The 17,532-nt window shown below is 43.5% G+C and overlaps 3 protein-coding genes across 4 annotated transcripts; 1 reads left to right on the top strand and 2 right to left on the bottom strand.

Annotated features, from left to right (window-relative positions):
• The first annotated feature begins 961 nt into the window (after positions 1-961).
• On the top strand, positions 962-6,430 carry LOC132189546 (uncharacterized). Its single transcript, XM_059604288.2, has one exon. It carries the CDS (start codon positions 962-964, stop codon positions 6,428-6,430), a length of 5,469 nt encoding a protein of 1,822 aa, XP_059460271.2.
• Positions 6,431-12,636: 6,206 nt separating this feature from the next.
• Positions 12,637-15,388, bottom strand: LOC132187736 (acidic endochitinase). 2 transcript variants are annotated; one of them, XM_059602155.2, is made up of 2 exons: positions 15,098-15,388; positions 12,637-13,824 (listed from the first exon to the last, which is right to left on the bottom strand). In XM_059602155.2, the coding sequence occupies exon 2, from the start codon at positions 13,811-13,813 to the stop codon at positions 12,764-12,766; it is 1,050 nt and encodes a 349-aa protein (XP_059458138.2). In that variant the 5' UTR covers positions 13,814-13,824; positions 15,098-15,388; the 3' UTR covers positions 12,637-12,763. The 2 variants fall into 2 exon arrangements, with proteins under 2 accessions (XP_059458138.2, XP_059458137.2); XM_059602154.2 differs by having other exon boundaries at positions 12,637-13,821.
• A 499-nt stretch (positions 15,389-15,887) lies between these two features.
• Positions 15,888-17,058, bottom strand: LOC132187735 (hevamine-A-like). Its single transcript, XM_059602153.2, has 2 exons — positions 16,533-17,058; positions 15,888-16,427 (listed from the first exon to the last, which is right to left on the bottom strand). The coding sequence occupies exons 1-2, from the start codon at positions 17,021-17,023 to the stop codon at positions 16,025-16,027; spliced, it is 894 nt and encodes a 297-aa protein (XP_059458136.2). The 5' UTR covers positions 17,024-17,058; the 3' UTR covers positions 15,888-16,024.
• Positions 17,059-17,532: the final 474 nt, after the last annotated feature.

Below are 17,532 nucleotides of genomic sequence, written 5' to 3'. Positions count from 1 at the left end.
GATCAATAAATTTTTTTGGTTTTTTTTTTCTTCACTATGCGTTCGTCTACCTTCCACCGTATTGTGCTGTTCTTCGCCTTCCCGGCCGCTACTGCTCTTTGCTAGTTGTTTGTTTTGAATAAGAGGTTTATTTTCTCTAAATCTGTCCTCATGTGTGTTGGGTCATGAACTAGCTTATGATTTATTGAGCAGTCCTTGGGCCCAGCCAGAAGAGGCCCAAGTCCGAGACCTGCTCAAAAGGCCCAAGTCCGAGACCTGCTCAAAAGGCCCAAGTCCGAGACCTGCTCAAAAGGCCCAAGCCCGAGACCTTCACAAGTGATCCGAGACGAGACCTTCTCAAGTGATCCGAGACGAGACCTTCTCAAGTGATCCGAGACGAGACCTACTCAAGTAATCCGAGACGAGGACTACTCATGAGATCCGAGACCTCCAATCCGAGGCAACCCCTAGCCGAGACCATAAAGTCCGAGAATAACTCAGGACATTTAAGTCGCAGTAAAAGGGATAACTCTGATATCTTAAAAGATTACGAAGTTGATCCTCTGATCTCAAGTCGCTCAAATCGCGGAAGAACTAACAAACATGATCTTTTCATTCAAATGTTTGTTCAGCCGATATCAAGGGATAAGATTCCTTAATAAGTGGGAAATCAAATTCCCTCCAATGCCTATAAATACAAGTCATATGATCAAAGCAAAGGTAATCACAACTCTCATAATTTGAGCTCTATAGTTGTTACAAATATCCTTTCCCATTCTGACTTAGGCATCGGAGTGCCCACGCCGGCTCACCCCCGGTCACTTCGATCCTTCTTTCTTCTTTGTTGTGCAGTCAAACTGTTCGTGAGTTGGTTCAACTCAAACTCGGCAGGCGTGCCACGTCATCTTTTGGAAAACTGTGCATCAACAGTTTGGCGCCGTCTGTGGGAATTCGATTTTCATCAGTTCGCTACTAATCCAAAATGGTGACTACCCGTTCCACTGCTGCAGCCTCCAACGCACCACCACCACCCGATCTAACCGAATTCATGAAGCAGATGTCTGAATCCATGAAGGCTCTGAAGAAGCAAAATGAAGACCTGGCTGTAAGGCTCACAGCTGCTGAGGGCCGTAATAGCCAGAGGGACCAAGAGCGAGAAAGAAGACGTGATGAACGGCGTGAAAAGGAAAGGCGAAGGGAAATTCGCCGTGGAAAGCGGACGGCTGGTTCGCACCGTGACGAAGAAGCAAGTTCAGTCCAAGCTAGCCATCATACTACTGTCCAGAATGAGGAGCACCATGAGCAGGAGAGGTCCCAGCACACGAGGCCTCGACAGGAACAACCCCATGGGCAAAATGACGGCCAGATGAGTGCTGACATGGAGGATCTGAAGAAGAAGTACGAAGAGCTGACCCGTAAGTTGGCTGCAAGGGATGAGAAAACCCCTGCTTCGGGGTTCATGGATAACACCGACCTGCCTTTTACTGATCGAGTGCTAAATTTCCCTTTGCCTGAAAACTTCAAGATGCCTCGCGTCAAGGAGTTTAATGGTAGTGGCGACCCTTCGGAGCATATGGAAAGCGTCCGTGTTCACTTCTCCCTTCACAGGTTTCCGGATGAAATAGCATGCAGAACCTTTCCTCTCACTTTGGAAGGAGTTGCTCAAGACTGGTTTGCCAGATTGCCTGCCAAGTCAATAGACAGTTTCAAAGAACTTGGAAGTCTCTTTTTAAGCCAATTTCTGGCTACCAAGAAGAGGAGAAAGCACTCGGCTTGCTTACTATCTTTACGTCAAGGGAAGGAGGAAAGCCTGAAAGATTTCATGCATAGGTTCAATAAAGAAAAATTGCTAGTGGATAACCCGGGGGATCAAACGGTGTTATCTGCGTTATGGCATGGGGTTAGGCCAAATGGGCCTCTAATGGCCGAAGTATCAAAAAGTTCGACAGAAATAACTCTTCCCGAGTTTATTGCCAAGACGGAGGAGTATATTAATCAGGAGGAAATGATTAAAGCTCTCACGAAAGGTCAGGAGGAAGAAGACCGGGAGAAGGAGGACGCCAAAAAAGAAGAGGATGCCAAAAAGGAGCCACCTGTAGCATCTGCTCCGAAGGAAGAAAGGTTTCAGAAGAGAGTAGTAAAGAAGACTGTACCATCAGTCCCAAAGTCGGAACCCCGGCGACGTGAAGATCGAAGGTTCACACCTTTGAATACCAGGGTCAATGAAGTGTTTATGGAAATCAGAAGAGATCCAGCTTTCAGATGGCCAAATAAGTTGCGGGGTGATCCGAGGAAGCGAGATCGGACGAAGTTCTGCGAGTACCACAATGATCACGGCCATTTGACGGAAGACTGTATAACCTTGCGACAGGAAATCGAAACTTTCATCAGAAACGGAAGGCTGGTAAGATTCCTAGCAGGGGAGAGGAACCAAGGCGCAGTGCATCAACAACCTCTCCTATTAGATGGAAACCGAGTTGAAAGGGCACAGGAGCCGAGACGTGATCGGGACGATGGTCCTAGAGAAGATCCGAGACCCCCTCGGGATCAAAGAGTAGTAGGAGAAATTCATACTATTGCCGGAGGAATAGCTGGTGGAGGACAGTCTAATTCGGCCAGGAAAGCCCATGCTAGGAAAACACATACCGAGGAGGTCTTCACAGTGCAGAGACTGTCCAAAGTTGCAAAAAAGGATTCATTGATCCTTTCTTTCTCTGAAGAGGACGCAAGGGGGGTAATGCAACCCCATGATGATCCGCTAGTCGTAACTGTAACAGTGGCCAACCACATGATCCACAGAATTCTAGTGGATAATGGAAGCTCAGCTGATATATTGTACTGGCCAGTTTTTCAGCAAATGGGTATCGATCGAGATAGGGTCATACCATTTAGCTCTCCCCTGGTTGGATTTGCAGGAGAGCAGGTCCAGCCAGTTGGTCTTATTTCACTTCCTGTCACGGCAGGAACAGCACCTAAGCAGAAAACTGTGATGGTAGATTTTCTGGTTATTGACCGACCAGGTGCCTACAATGCCATTATCGGTAGACCTGCTTTGAATAAGTTAAAGGCCGTAACTTCGACATACCACTTGATGATGAAGTTCCCAACAGAGGACGGAGTCGGAGAGGTGAAGGGAGATCAGACCCAGGCAAGAAGATGTTACAATACGTCTCTCAAGAAGGTCTCGGATCCGACTCCTATTGTAATTGGTACGGTAGGTGGGAATAACAGGAATGACCCAAAGGGGGAACCAGCTGAACCTTTGGAGGATGTGGTGATAAGTGAAGACAAGACTTTGAAGATTGGGACGCAGCTCAGTCCCACAATCCGAGACGGTCTCACCATCTTCCTAAGAAGGAATTTAGAAGTTTTTGCGTGGACCCACGAAGACATGCCAGGAATTGACCCTGAAGACATCATCCACCAGCTAAATGTCGATCCAAGTGTGAAACCAGTAAAGCAGAAAAGAAGAAAATTCGCCCCTGAACGGAATGTGGCCATAGCAGAGGAAGTAGAGAAGCTTCTCAAGGCCCGTTTTATTGAAGAAGTATATTATCCCGATTGGTTGGCTAATGTAGTATTGGTCAAAAAGTCCAATGGGAAGTGGAGGATGTGCGTGGATTTCACTGACCTCAATAAAGCCTGCCCAAAAGACAGTTTTCCATTACCTCGTATTGATGCATTGGTGGACTCAACAGCTGGATATGGATTACTTAGCTTCATGGATGCCTTCTCTGGTTACAACCAGATATATATGCATCCAGAGGACCGTGAAAAAACTGCGTTCATAACTGACCGAGGTTTGTACTGTTATAAGGTCATGCCCTTTGGTTTGAAGAACGCAGGGGCGACATACCAGAGGCTGGTAAACAAGATGTTTCGAGACCAGATCGGACGCAATATGGAAGTATACGTTGATGACATGCTAGTCAAGAGCGTGCTGCCACAGGACCACGCACTCGACCTGCAAGAGACGTTCACAACCTTGAAGAAGTATGGGATGAAGTTGAATCCCTCAAAGTGTGCATTCGGAGTTTCATCAGGAAAGTTCCTCGGTTACATGGTATCCAGCCGAGGAATAGAGGCCAATCCTGAAAAAATACAAGCTGTCTTGGATATGCAATCTCCGAAAAACTTGAAGCAGCTCCAGCAATTGACAGGAAGGGTAGCGGCACTAAATCGGTTCATATCACGGTCGACCGATAAGTGTCTTCCGTTTTTCAAAGTCTTGCGAAAGGCTTTTGAATGGACAGACGAATGTGAAGAAGCCTTCGGACAGCTGAAAAAATATCTGGTGAGCCCTCCTTTGCTGAGCCAGACAAAGGCAGGGGAGGTGCTATATTTGTATTTAGCTGTGTCTCAAACGGCAGTTAGTGCGGCATTAATCCGAGAAGAGGAAGGAATTCAAAAGCCTGTATACTTCACAAGCAGAGCTTTGAGGGGCGCTGAAGAAAGGTATCCCCAGATGGAAAAACTGGCTTTTGCCTTAATTATAGCATCCAGGAAGCTCCGACCCTACTTCCAAGCTCATACTATCCGAGTGTTGACTGAATACCCATTAAAGAAAGTACTAAGAAAGCTAGATCTGTCGGGAAGATTAGCTAACTGGGCCATTGAGCTAGGAGAATTCGATATTGAGTTTCTCCCTCGAAATTCCCTCAAAGGCCAGGCACTGGCTGATTTTCTAGCAGAATTCACTAATTTGCCAGACATCACCAGCTGGCCAAGTGATGAAACCTGGGTAGTTTATGTGGATGGATCATCTACGAAGAAGCATGGTGGAGCAGGGATAGTCATGATTACTCCCGATGGGGAAGAGTTATGTAGTGCATTGAAGTTGAAGTTCAAGACGACGAATAATGAGGCCGAGTACGAGGCAGTCTTGGCAGGACTCGGTTTAGCTCTTGAAATGGGAGCCAAAATTGTCGAAATACGGAGTGACTCCCAGGTTGTTGTAGGGCACATTAGAGGAGAATTCGAAGCCAAGGGAGACAAGATGAAGTTGTACTTAGCCAAAGTACAGGATTTGCAAACATTGTTCAGCAAATTTGATATTGTGAAAATTCCGAGACCAGAGAATGAAAAAGCAGACCAATTGGCCCGAATAGCCTCAACTGCTAATGGAGAGGTCACAACCGAGACTCCTATCCAAATTCTTCTACAGTCATCGGTTACCGAGACGGTGTCGGTCTCTACAGCCGAGACCATGCCTAATTGGCAACATGAAATCGTAGAATACCTGGAAAGAGGAGTACTTCCTTCAGATAAAAAGCTTGCTACCCGGTTGAAGATAAGAGCAGGAAGGTTTACAATGGTAAATGGAATCCTTTACAAGAGGGGTTTCATGTTACCACTTTTGAAGTGCGTTTCAAAAGAAGAAGGGAGCTATATCCTTAGAGAAATCCACGAAGGGATTTGCGGAAGCCATGCGGGGGCTAGAATGTTGGCGCATAAAGCAGTCCGAGCGGGTTTCTATTGGCCCAACATGAGCAGGGACTCGGCAGAATTAGTCAAACATTGTGACAAATGCCAACGGTTCGGTAATATAACTCATCAACCTCCGGAAGACTTGAGTGCAATCTCTTCACCTTGGCCATTTTCTCAATGGGGGGTAGATATAGTAGGACTATTGCCTCGGAGCAAAGGAGGTTTAAGATTTGCTGTTGTTGCTGTGGATTATTTCACTAAATGGGCAGAGGTCGAAGCCTTAGTGCATATCACAGCTAAGGCAATTGAGCGATTTTTATGGAAGAGCATCATATGCCGGTATGGTATTCCTCATGCTTTTGTCACAGATAATGGCAAGCAGTTCGATTGCGACTCATTCCGAGCTTGGTGTGCCCAACTCCAAATAAGGAATTATTACTCGTCTCCAGGGCACCCCCAGGCTAATGGACAGGTGGAGGCTACCAACAAGACTATCTTCAAAATTTTGAAAAAGAAGCTGGGTGATCGGAAAGGAAACTGGGCAGAAGACCTTCCAGAAGTTTTGTGGGCATACCGAACAACCAAGCGAATTCCAACCGAAGAAACACCATATGCCTTAGCATTCGGAACTGAAGCAGTCATTCCAGCCGAGATAGGCTCAGGCAGCTATCGTGTAGAGACCTTCCGATCCGAGACTAATGACGAGGGTTTACAACTGCATTTGGACTTGCTTCAAGAAAAGCGGGATCGAGCCCAGGTGGCTATGGCAGCATACCAGGCAAGGGTGACTCGGTATTTCAACAAGAAGGTCAAGCCTCGAACCTTCAAAATTGGAGATCTGGTCCTACGTAAGACTACTCTCGCAACCAAGGACCCAGCTGAGGGAAAGCTAACTCCTAATTGGGAAGGACCTTATAAGGTGATTGAGTGCAAACGAGCTGGAGCGTACCACTTGGAAGATTCCAGAGGTAAGGTTTTACCAAGGCCTTGGAACGCTGAGCACCTTAAAAAGTATTATGTCTAAACACAGTGATATGTGATTTATTTGCCATTTCATTATTTTCATTTCAATGAATAAAAGCATCTCGGAGTTATGCAGTATACAAGGTACATATGTACAAATTAAATTACCAACTCGGATAAGTAATTGAACTTTCCGAGACCTAACTCGGATAAGCAATCAAACTCTCCGAGACCTAAACTCGGAGTAGCAAACAAATTCTCCGAGACCTAAACTCGGAGTAGCAAACAAACTCTCCAAGACTTAACTCAGAGTAACAATCAAATATTACGAGGTAGTATAATTAAAATTAATTTGAAATCTCCAAGATATAACTCGGAGAAATATAAAATCCCTAACTACCTTGGGTAACAAACCAATAAAAGTTATTCCGAAACTCATATAAACACAAAAACTTGTTTCATTAATTAAGAAACTTGAGGTATATACAAAGAGCTATTATATGGTGTTACACTATTTTGCCTTAGGGGCAGAAGCAAGATTAGCATCGGGGGCCTCGGCAGAGCCGGACTCAGCAGAAACGGCCTCGGACTGGGTGTCATCTGGATCAGACTCGGCACCTTGGCGATGTTGAGCCGAGAAGGGGTCGAAGAAAAATTCTTTTATTCCTGCGGCGTCAGGCATTTGTTCTTGGCCTAGGTTTACGAGTTGAGCCATAGCTGCGTCCGAGCAAGGGATGTCCTCGATCTTTATCCTGTCAAGATCTATTTTTCGGGTCGAGTCCTTAGCCCATGCTCGAAAGGTTTCAAAGCCAAGAATGAGTCCGTCAGCCCAGGCAGAGTTTCGGACCCATGAAGCAAAGGATAGCTGGCGCAAATAGCTGGCAACTTGGCTCTTAGCCTCCTTCAATCGAGCTTTGACCTGAGCGTATTTGCCCTTGAAGAACTTCAGTTTCTCCTCAGCAATCACTTTGGCGTCATTTGTTTTTGCCACCAAGGTTTTCTGCTCCAGAATTTCAGCCCGAGCCAATTCCAGTTGATCCGAGACGCTCGAATGCCTTTCCTCCAATTGGTTCCGATCTTCTCTTATAATGGAGTTGTCCTCCTGGAGTCGGCTTATTTCAGCCCGAAGACCCCTAATCTCGGCCGCAAACTCCGCAGCCTCAGACTCAGCCCTTGTCCGAGCCGCAGCCATCTCGGATGTTTCGGCCTGCATTATTGACTGCTGTTGGCCCGAGAGCAATAGTTCCTCATCTTGCTTAGCCACTACCTCCTTTAGCCTGGTATTTTCGGCTTCCAGGTCAGTGATTAAGCCTTGGAGCATGTCGGTCTTGTTGGTCGATTCCTGGGTTACCTTCCGGAAATAGCAGTACCAAACCAACGACCTCATAATAGCCTGTGGCAAAGATTCTGTCAGTATGTTTATGCATAGAGTAAAAAGAAAAAAGAGGTAGTATACTTACAGTAAGTTGAAAATAAATCATCTGCTCTGTCATGCCTTGAGCAGAGATGTCGCGTTCCATGGTAAGGCTCTCGTGCGGAATTAAATTTACCAGTGCCAAGAAGGGATTACCCTTCAAATCACCGCTAAAATCTGCCAGACGTCCGCCAACAGTCCAGTCTACTCCTTGAGGCCTAATAGCCGAGGCGGAAGAAGATGAGGTCTCGGCAGTAGGTTCCGTCTCTTTAGCCGATGCCTTCTCGGTAACCTTCTCGACAGGAGTCGGCGTCCGAGCCCTAGTAGATGGAGGTGCGTGGACTTCCGGTTCAGCCTCGTCAACAGGGGAAAGAGGTTTAGCTCCTTCGACAGCTGCAAATGACCCCTTGGTCCTCTCACACACCATCTCTACGGAGCCATCCGAATGCTCCACCAACTCTATATCATCCAAAATGTGTTGGATATTGGATCCCAGGGGTTGGAGCAAGAGAGATTGGATGGGAATGGCATTCTTAGCCTCGAGGCCATCCGAGGCCAAAGGAGTGGCATTTAATGGACGTGCAGGAACAGGCTCGTTGGCCAGAAAGGCCTCAACCTCTGCAACTGACTTCACCACAGGTCCAGGAGCAGCCTTTCGCCTAGCAGCTAGCAAGCTAGCAAACTGATCCTGTACCTTCACTTCTGCTGCTCTCACCAGCTTCCTCTTTTTAGGGTGAGGAGCTTCAGGTTCTCCTAATCCCTCAGGCTCGTCAACCAAGTGTAGAGCCCTAGCTGCCCGGGTTGGAGGGTTAGGTTTTGTGGCCATTTTCAAAGGCCCTGTAGTTCGAAATTGTGCAGCACCAGGAGGATCCACTCTCCCACTAATTCTTAGAACCCCCCCAGTTTGAAGTGGAGGATTCTTCTGCTTGGGTGACTCGACCAGTTTTCCTTTACCTTTATCAAGCCTGGTCTTCCGCGGGGTAGCTCCTCGGGTGTTGGCCGCTGGAGGGTCTAAGGCAGGAACCTTTGGGTCTCGGACAACCGCGGAAACAGGTCCCTTCTTACCTCCGCCATTGCCTTTTTCCAATCTGACGAGGCCCCCTCCTTGCGAGGCCGTATTCATTAGCAATGAATAGCTTAGTAAATTCTCGTGTCTTTGAGTCCACCTTAAAACTTTATTTACACGCTGTTGTTCGTCATCGGTAAGGGCTGGCTCTTTAGAAGCGTTCGCTGCAGGAACACTGGTTTCCCGAGGCACTCTCGGACCCTGGGCAACTTCGGTAGGATGAAATTCCCACCTCCCTGTTGCAAAAAAGTACTTTCCCTTCCACGCATGGTTGCTGGAATATTTACCATCTACGTGAACGAATTTCCCCCTTCGTGACTGGAAATTGTATAAACCATCACACTTTGGGTTCTTTTGAAGGCGATATACCCACAAAAATTCCCGGGCTGTGAGATGATGCCCCGGTCCGAGTGCCAGAGGCCAAAGCAACACGCAGGCATGGATAAGTCTCCATGCGTTGGGCACAATCTGATGGGGAGCTAGATTCAGATAGCTCAGTAACTCTCGAATGGTCGGCGGAATGGGTAAGCGAAAACCAGCACGGAACATCGTCTCGTACAGACAAACTTCGTGCGCATCAGAACGCACTATTGCACCTATCCGTTCATCATCGAATCGCAGCTTCACGGATTTGGGGATAAAACACTCCTCCCGAATTCTGGCTTCATCAGCCTTAGTTAACAATGGCCGCCAACAGGCTGGGTAGGTGTTGTCGCCGAGGCCATCAGACCCTGATCCCTCATCTCCAGACATGGTTTATGAAAACGAAAAGAGTTCTCGAAGGATAAAGAAGGAAACAGAAAAGCTAGAAGCTGCTGCGGAGGATAGAAAGAATGGAAAAAGAGAAGATACTGTCCTATAAATAAGACCGCCTCGGACACGTGTGCATTAAAAGCGCCATGTGAAACAGGGCCTCGGAAGCTCAACCGACACCGCCTGCAGATGACACGTGTAAAAGCCAGCCTTAAATGAGGCGACGGGGCCTCGGAAGCTCAACCGACGCCGCCTGTAGATGACACGTGTGAGCCAGCATTAATGAAGCGATAGGGTCTCGGAATTTCAACCGACACCTGGAATGTCGAGAGTCAAAATTCCCCCTAATATTTGAAATTTGAATTTGAATGTACTCTCCAAGATTTGAAATTTAAATTTTGAATCTGAAGTTTAAATTTCAAATTTTGCCGCCTTATTATCCGGGACGGAGTCGGAAAGACGTTGACTGTCTTGGAATCTCTCTTAAGAAAAGCTGGCCTCGGTTCATTCCATCAAGACATGAAATTTCTTTAGTTCTACAAACTTCGAAATTGGGGGGTAACTGTTGGGTCATGAACTAGCTTATGATTTATTGAGCAGTCCTTGGGCCCAGCCAGAAGAGGCCCAAGTCCGAGACCTGCTCAAAAGGCCCAAGTCCGAGACCTGCTCAAAAGGCCCAAGTCCGAGACCTGCTCAAAAGGCCCAAGCCCGAGACCTTCACAAGTGATCCGAGACGAGACCTTCTCAAGTGATCCGAGACGAGACCTTCTCAAGTGATCCGAGACGAGACCTACTCAAGTAATCCGAGACGAGGACTACTCATGAGATCCGAGACCTCCAATCCGAGGCAACCCCTAGCCGAGACCATAAAGTCCGAGAATAACTCAGGACATTTAAGTCGCAGTAAAAGGGATAACTCTGATATCTTAAAAGATTACGAAGTTGATCCTCTGATCTCAAGTCGCTCAAATCGCGGAAGAACTAACAAACATGATCTTTTCATTCAAATGTTTGTTCAGCCGATATCAAGGGATAAGATTCCTTAATAAGTGGGAAATCAAATCCCCTCCAATGCCTATAAATACAAGTCATATGATCAAAGCAAAGGTAATCACAACTCTCATAATTTGAGCTCTATAGTTGTTACAAATATCCTTTCCCATTCTGACTTAGGCATCGGAGTGCCCACGCCGGCTCACCCCCGGTCACTTCGATCCTTCTTTCTTCTTTGTTGTGCAGTCAAACTGTTCGTGAGTTGGTTCAACTCAAACTCGGCAGGCGTGCCACGTCATCTTTTGGAAAACTGTGCATCAACAATGTGTGAGGATGCATAATTAAGTGTGAGGATTATTTCTCATGGTTTGGATAATAAGGTGTGAGGGTTATCTCTCACAGTCAGTTTAAATAATTTTTGTTAAAAAATTTGGTTCCATATGTCTTAGATCTAGTCTGCTCGGAACAGATCTGCTTTTTAACTGTATTTGAGTGTAAGAATTTTTGTTTGTATATATAACTTTGTTACCTCATAATAGGTGACTATAATTTTTGTAGAGCTTTGTACTGTAAAAGCTTTTTGCTCTCCTCTGTAAAAGCTTTATGCTCATGATATTTAATCAATGAAATTCTCATATTTCTGTTTTTTTTTTTAAAAAAAAGGATCAACCACCAGACTCTAAGGCTCTTTTTGCCTAATTCTCAAAGATATTCTATGAACTCTATATTCAAACTACGTTTTTTTTTTTTTCCTGTTAAATATTCTTAATTTCAAATATATAGTATACATGCATGTTAATGGCTGGCTCGAGTACCGGTTGCTCAATTTTTTTGTATAGTTTATATTATTTAATTTCACACACACATATATATGAATTAACTATTGAATCAGTGGTTGCAACAATGACGCAACAGTTTTTTTATTTTTGGAAAAAAAAAATAAAACCCACTGGGATTTGATGAGCTGAATGTCTATCCAGTTCTGTACGTACACTATACTTGTTAATTAAAAGAAAAAAAAAATAATAAAATTGAAAATTTTGTATACCTCTTCCCAATATTTGAGATAACAATTAGTTTATGATATAATTTGACAGATTACAACAACATATTTTGTAATCAACATATCAAATCGTATCAATTAAAACTCTGGTACTCATATTCAAATCTATGCTAATCTTAGGATTGAGAATGAGAGATGAGAGAGACGCGAGCAATCTTATCCATCACTTCATTATTCTTTCATCCTCTCAAAAAAGTCGATGTGGCACGGTCTCCTATAGTATTTGGTATATAAAGATTGTTTTTTTTGTCGTGAGACCATGCCACATCAAACCTTAGATGAATTGAGAGATAATGGAGTGATGAATGGAATTACTTGAGAGAGGCAATGAGCAGATTGAGAGGTCAATGATCTTTTCATGGAGACACGTCATTTCATGATAAGGATTTAATGTTGTTGCAGCTAATAATGTACAAGATGGCATATGATTTATTTATTTATTTTAATGACATGCCAACATATTTACTAAATGACTTTATTTACATTATTAAATACAACAACCTATTAAAATTTCACCATAATATCAACCAGTAAGCCCAAAGCAATAAATGCAAACTTGCAAACCAAGGCAGGTTGGGCCACTATATTAGTTGTTCGGGAGTAGGATAAGCTTGCATCTATATCATAGAGGCAAGCATATACTGCATATCTAACCAAGCTCTTATCCAGTCTCCCCTCCAGGTTGCAATTACTGCATTAAGTTCAAAAAATAAGCCAAATTCATTCTCCATCAATTGCTTTCATCTAAGAAAGGGGGAAAAGAAGAAGAAGGAAAACTTGGGTTAAGAGATGTATAGATGGCCCAAATAGATGCATAGTTTTCGTTAGAAGAGTTGGGATTTAAGTCATTAGGGTTTTGGGGGTAGTTTAGTCTTTATAGTATTTCCCTAATCCTATATAATAGGATGCTTGTATTAGGTTAACGAAAGTTGTATAAGTTGAATAATATAATAGCCTCCGCTTTTTGTATCTAAACCGTTCATACAAACTTTAACAGTTTTATTCGTGGTACATTTTATAGCCATAGAGAAAATACATATGGAAGATTTAGGAAGTCTTCCACTTTGAGATTATTACATGCATCAATTAAAGGGTATTCAGATTTCTAGACACTGCTCTTGATGGAAGAACTGTAGCCAGTTTGATCATCATAGAATTTAGACCACAGCATCACACCTCCATACTTGGCAGACCCTTTAATGGCCGGAAGCACTTTAGAAGTTAGATCAGCAGCAGGAATGAAGCCACTTCCAGCTGCATTAGGTGCTGCAGGAAGTCCTAAGAAGATTTTGGTGGCAGGAATAGAATTCCATTGATTCCATGCGCTTACAAGTTTGTCAATACTACCTGATGTGTATTGGCATGGAGGGTTGTTATAGAACTGTACCCATACATAATCAAACAGGCCTGTCTTAAGGGCACCTCCCATCCAAGCATCAGGGAAAGGGCACTGAGGGGCTGCGGTTAAGTACACTTTCTTTCCCTGTTGGCTGTATCCAGAGAGATACGTTGCAAGCTCATCCCAGTGTTGGGTTGTTCCTCCTTCAATATCGAAGTCAATTCCATCCAAAACAGCATCTCCAAGAGGGCGAGATGAGGATTGCCCCCCCAAGAAGTTATTCCAAAGATAGTTTGCAACTTGTCTAGCATCATCAGTTGAAGAAAGGGAGTAGCTCCCTGCTCCTCCTCCAATAGAGAGCATCAGCCTAATTCCTTTTGCTTGGCATGATTTTATTTCAGAGCTTATTCTGGTGCACCCATTACTGGATGGATCACAGTGGCCAGCAAGATTCATCACTGGTTTTTGACCATTGCCAAAGGTTGGAAGGAAAGCTATGTTAACAAAGGCATACTTACCCGTGGCACAAGTCTCTGCCAGAGTACCCTCATTTCCATTCTGACCCCAGTAGATTGCGATTCCACCAGCATCTGTTCCAACCACCAGCATTGAAATTAATGATAACAGGAAAGCTTGTGAGATTGCTGAGTTTGATGCCATTGTGCACCAAGGCTTGTGGTGTTCAAAGAAACACATCTTCTGTATTATATATAGGAGAAAGGTCATCTGTCTCTGCTGGCCAATTTGTGTCTTTTTTGCAGAAGTGAGAGTGTTTTGGCAATTGGCACTCACTTGGTCCCACCAAATTTGCTTCATATCAATGGCTGCTGATCAAGGAAGGAGACTTGTAAGAAATCTACACAAATTTCCACATCCTTAATGCAAAACATATATACCCCATCTTACAGTGACTCATTACTTGAAAATGAAAATCCTAGCATATGAATAAGAATACCCGCACAAATTTCCACATCCTCTAATGCCAAGTCAAGAGAATCGAGAAAAACATACCCCATCTTCAAGTGGTACACTACTGGAAAATGACAAACACTACGGTATGAAGAAGCTGCAAACTTCTCTGTCAAGAGCACGAGTGGGAAATGCCAAATACATTTACTTTTTGACTAGGATTCTCACAACTTCTTGATAAGTTTATACAGGAAAAACTACCACAATGGCATTCACCAATACGTAGATTGATTTGTGGGTTCCCATCAGATTATATTCAAATATTTTGGATGAGAAATGTTGAATCAACATCCTTTGTAAATTTTAAGATACTCTGTCACGTAGATTTGTTCAAATCAAAATTATTGTCTTTCAAACTAAGTGGTTGGAAATTTAACATATAAGCATTTATCATCTCTATTTTTTAAAGTAGGATAAAATACACTTACTCCCCATGAATTGACTCCATTTGTCACACTTGATGCCTTCATATTCAAACTACCATTTCCTTCCAATTGACACATTCCGCTAGTGTCTGACATTACATACGAGTTACATGTGCAAATTTTTTCCTTGAAACATCCAATTTATCATTCAACCAAAGAAAAAAATAAATTAAGCAAATGGTTGACCCGGTGGATGGTTCGTCCACACTCAACAACCCTTTTTCTGGTGGTGGTGGTTGCCAAACTACTTTCTCAACTCGAAGGGTGGTTCGACAACCCCCTTAGGGATCTCGAAGGTGGTCAAATGACTCCATAATTGGCCATTCCCTTATCCCAATATTGAGTCGTTTGATCACGCCTTTTAAGGACCTTGGGGTGGTTCGAACCATTCCCTTAAGGACTTTGGGAAGTTGGCGAACTATCCACCATTTTTTTAAAAAAAAATTGTAGTATTTTTGCATTATTACTTATCAAAAAAAAAATTGAAGTATTTTGTATATTTAAAAAATAATAATAAATTAATAAAAAAATATGAATCATATGCGGCATTTCATCTATTTTTTAATGCCAAAGCTATCGAAAGGTGCCAATAGGAAGAAAATGGTAATCTGTGAATAAGTGCAAATAGGGTGTCAATTCTCGGGAGATAAGTGTGAAAATAATTAGATAAATGCTTGATGCAGAAGGCGAATCTAGTGAAACCAACCTCCTTATCGATTGCATTTCTTCTCCTTTGCACTCGAGAAATGAGAATGGCAGTTGCTACTTCCCACAAGTGGAGTCTGCAAACTTTTCTCTGATATTTCAGCACCCCTACCCACTACCATTATAATTCTCAAGATTCTCTACTTGGGTTTCTTGGCTTGAACCCGAAGCATTCGTACTAGGCTCAGATGCACTTGGCTAAGACCCGGTGCCGGTGGCGTTGCGAACTATAGGCTCAGCCGCTCAGATGCACCAGCTATGTATCTAAGGGAGGTGAAAGGTGTGCCTACACTTTCTGAATCACCTTCTTCTTCATACCCATGAAAATAGACTATTAAGCCCACTACAATCAAAGGCCCATTTATTTAATGGACCTATCACAATAGATCCCTTACAAAACCACAGTGGATCCTGCGCCTTTTTGGCAATTCCTTTCTATATTGAAATAAATCAATATAAATCAAGGGCGGTGGTTCAATAGTTTAAGAAAGTTTTTAAGTGGTCTAGGTATGTATTAGGGATTAAGTTGGAATCTTTGCAATGAAAAATCTCCACATATGCCTTAGGGCTAGTATTAGCCACCTTGGATTGGTGGGCTAGGTCAGGCTCCTTAGACTTCAGGAAGCGTCTGCGGTTTCTACCGTTTAGGCTCTTCCTGTGCTGCTCCTAGCAGGTAGGTGTTACTATGGTCACACCCAGCAGCTAGGATAGCCACAATTGGTTCCTCAGCCTATCCTTTTTGCTAAAAAAATAAAAAAAAAAAAAAAAAACCGTGGAAATATGGAGATGGGTGGTCCAAATCAATGCATATTTTTATTGGTGGCATATTATATAGCGGTAGAGAAAATACATATGGAAGATGTAGGAAGTCTTCCACTTTGAGATTGTTATTACATTACATGCATCAAATTGGAGGGTATTCAGATTTCTAGACACTGCTCTTGATGGAAGAACTGTAGCCAGTTTGATCATCATAGAATTTAGACCACAGCATCACACCTCCATACTTGGCAGACCCTTTAATGGCCGGAAGCACTTTAGAAGTTAGATCAGCAGCAGGAATGAAGCCACTTCCAGCTGCATTAGGTGCTGCAGGAAGTCCTAAGAAGATTTTGGTGGCAGGAATAGAATTCCATTGATTCCATGCGCTTACAAGTTTGTCAATACTACCTGATGTGTATTGGCATGGAGGGTTGTTATAGAACTGTACCCATACATAATCAAACAGGCCTGTCTTGAGGGCACCTCCCATCCAAGCATCAGGGAAAGGGCACTGAGGGGCTGCGGTTAAGTACACTTTCTTTCCCCGTTTGCTATATCCAGAGAGATACCTGTCAAAATATTAACTAAAATGATAAGTTAAATTTAACATGATACGAGAATAAATGTTCTGAGTTCGAGTTCGAACCCTATTTTGTGGTGATATTTATCAATACCTTGCAAGCTCATCCCAGTGTTGGGGTGTTCCATGTAGAATATCGAAGTCAATTCCATCCAAAACAGCATCTCCAAGAGGGCGAGAGGAGGACTGGCCCCCAAGGAAGTTATTCCAAAGATAGTCTGCAACTTGTCTAGCATCGTCAGGTGAAGAAAGGGAGTAGGTCCCCAAGTCTCCACCAATAGAGAGCATCAGCCTAATTCCTTTTGCTTGGCATGATTTTATTTCAGAGCTTAATCTGGTGCACCCATTACTGCCTGGATCACAGTGGCCGGCAAGGTTGATCACTGGTTTTTGACCGTTGCCAAAGGTTGGAAGGAAAGCTATGTTAACAAAGGCATATTTACCCGTGGCACAAGTTTGTGCCAGAGTTCCCTCATTTCCATTCTGACCCCAGTAGATTGCGATTCCGCCACCATCTGTTCCAACCACTAGCATTGAAATTAATGATAACAGGAAAGCTTGTGAGATTGCTGAATTTGATGCCATTGTGCACCAAGGCTTGTGCTGTTCAAACAAACGCATCTTCTATATTATATAGGAGAGTATTGATGATTGATCTGTCTCTGATATAGAAATTTTGGCTCTTTTTCTAACAATGAACAGAAATGTCTAACACCGAATCACACGTAAAGTCTGCTATTTTCTTTTTATTTTTCTAGGCTTATGAATTTCTTCAGCATGGTACCACCAAAATTTGTTTCATTTCAATGGTTGTGGAATAAGGCAGGCGACATACATGGAAACCTGCACAAATTTCCACATCCTTTAGTGCCGAGTCAAGAGAATCAAGGAAGAACATACCCCATGCGTCTTAAAGTGGTTCAATGCTGGAAAATGAGGAACACTAGCGTATGAAGAGGAATTCTAAGGAGATATTTTTTAACCCGACTTGTTGCTGATATTGGAGTCTTTGGCCTTATTTTTCATGTGAAAGATAATTACGACCAAATATTAAAATCAATATTAAAATACAATCAAATATGACCATATATTCT

This window comes from Corylus avellana, chromosome 6 (assembly GCF_965113065.1).
Source record: "Corylus avellana chromosome 6, dhCorAvel1.hap1.2, whole genome shotgun sequence".
Lineage (NCBI taxonomy): Eukaryota > Viridiplantae > Streptophyta > Magnoliopsida > Fagales > Betulaceae > Corylus > Corylus avellana.
The sequence above is the reverse complement of the archived record's forward strand: the minus strand, read 5'-3'. Positions and strand labels throughout refer to the sequence as shown.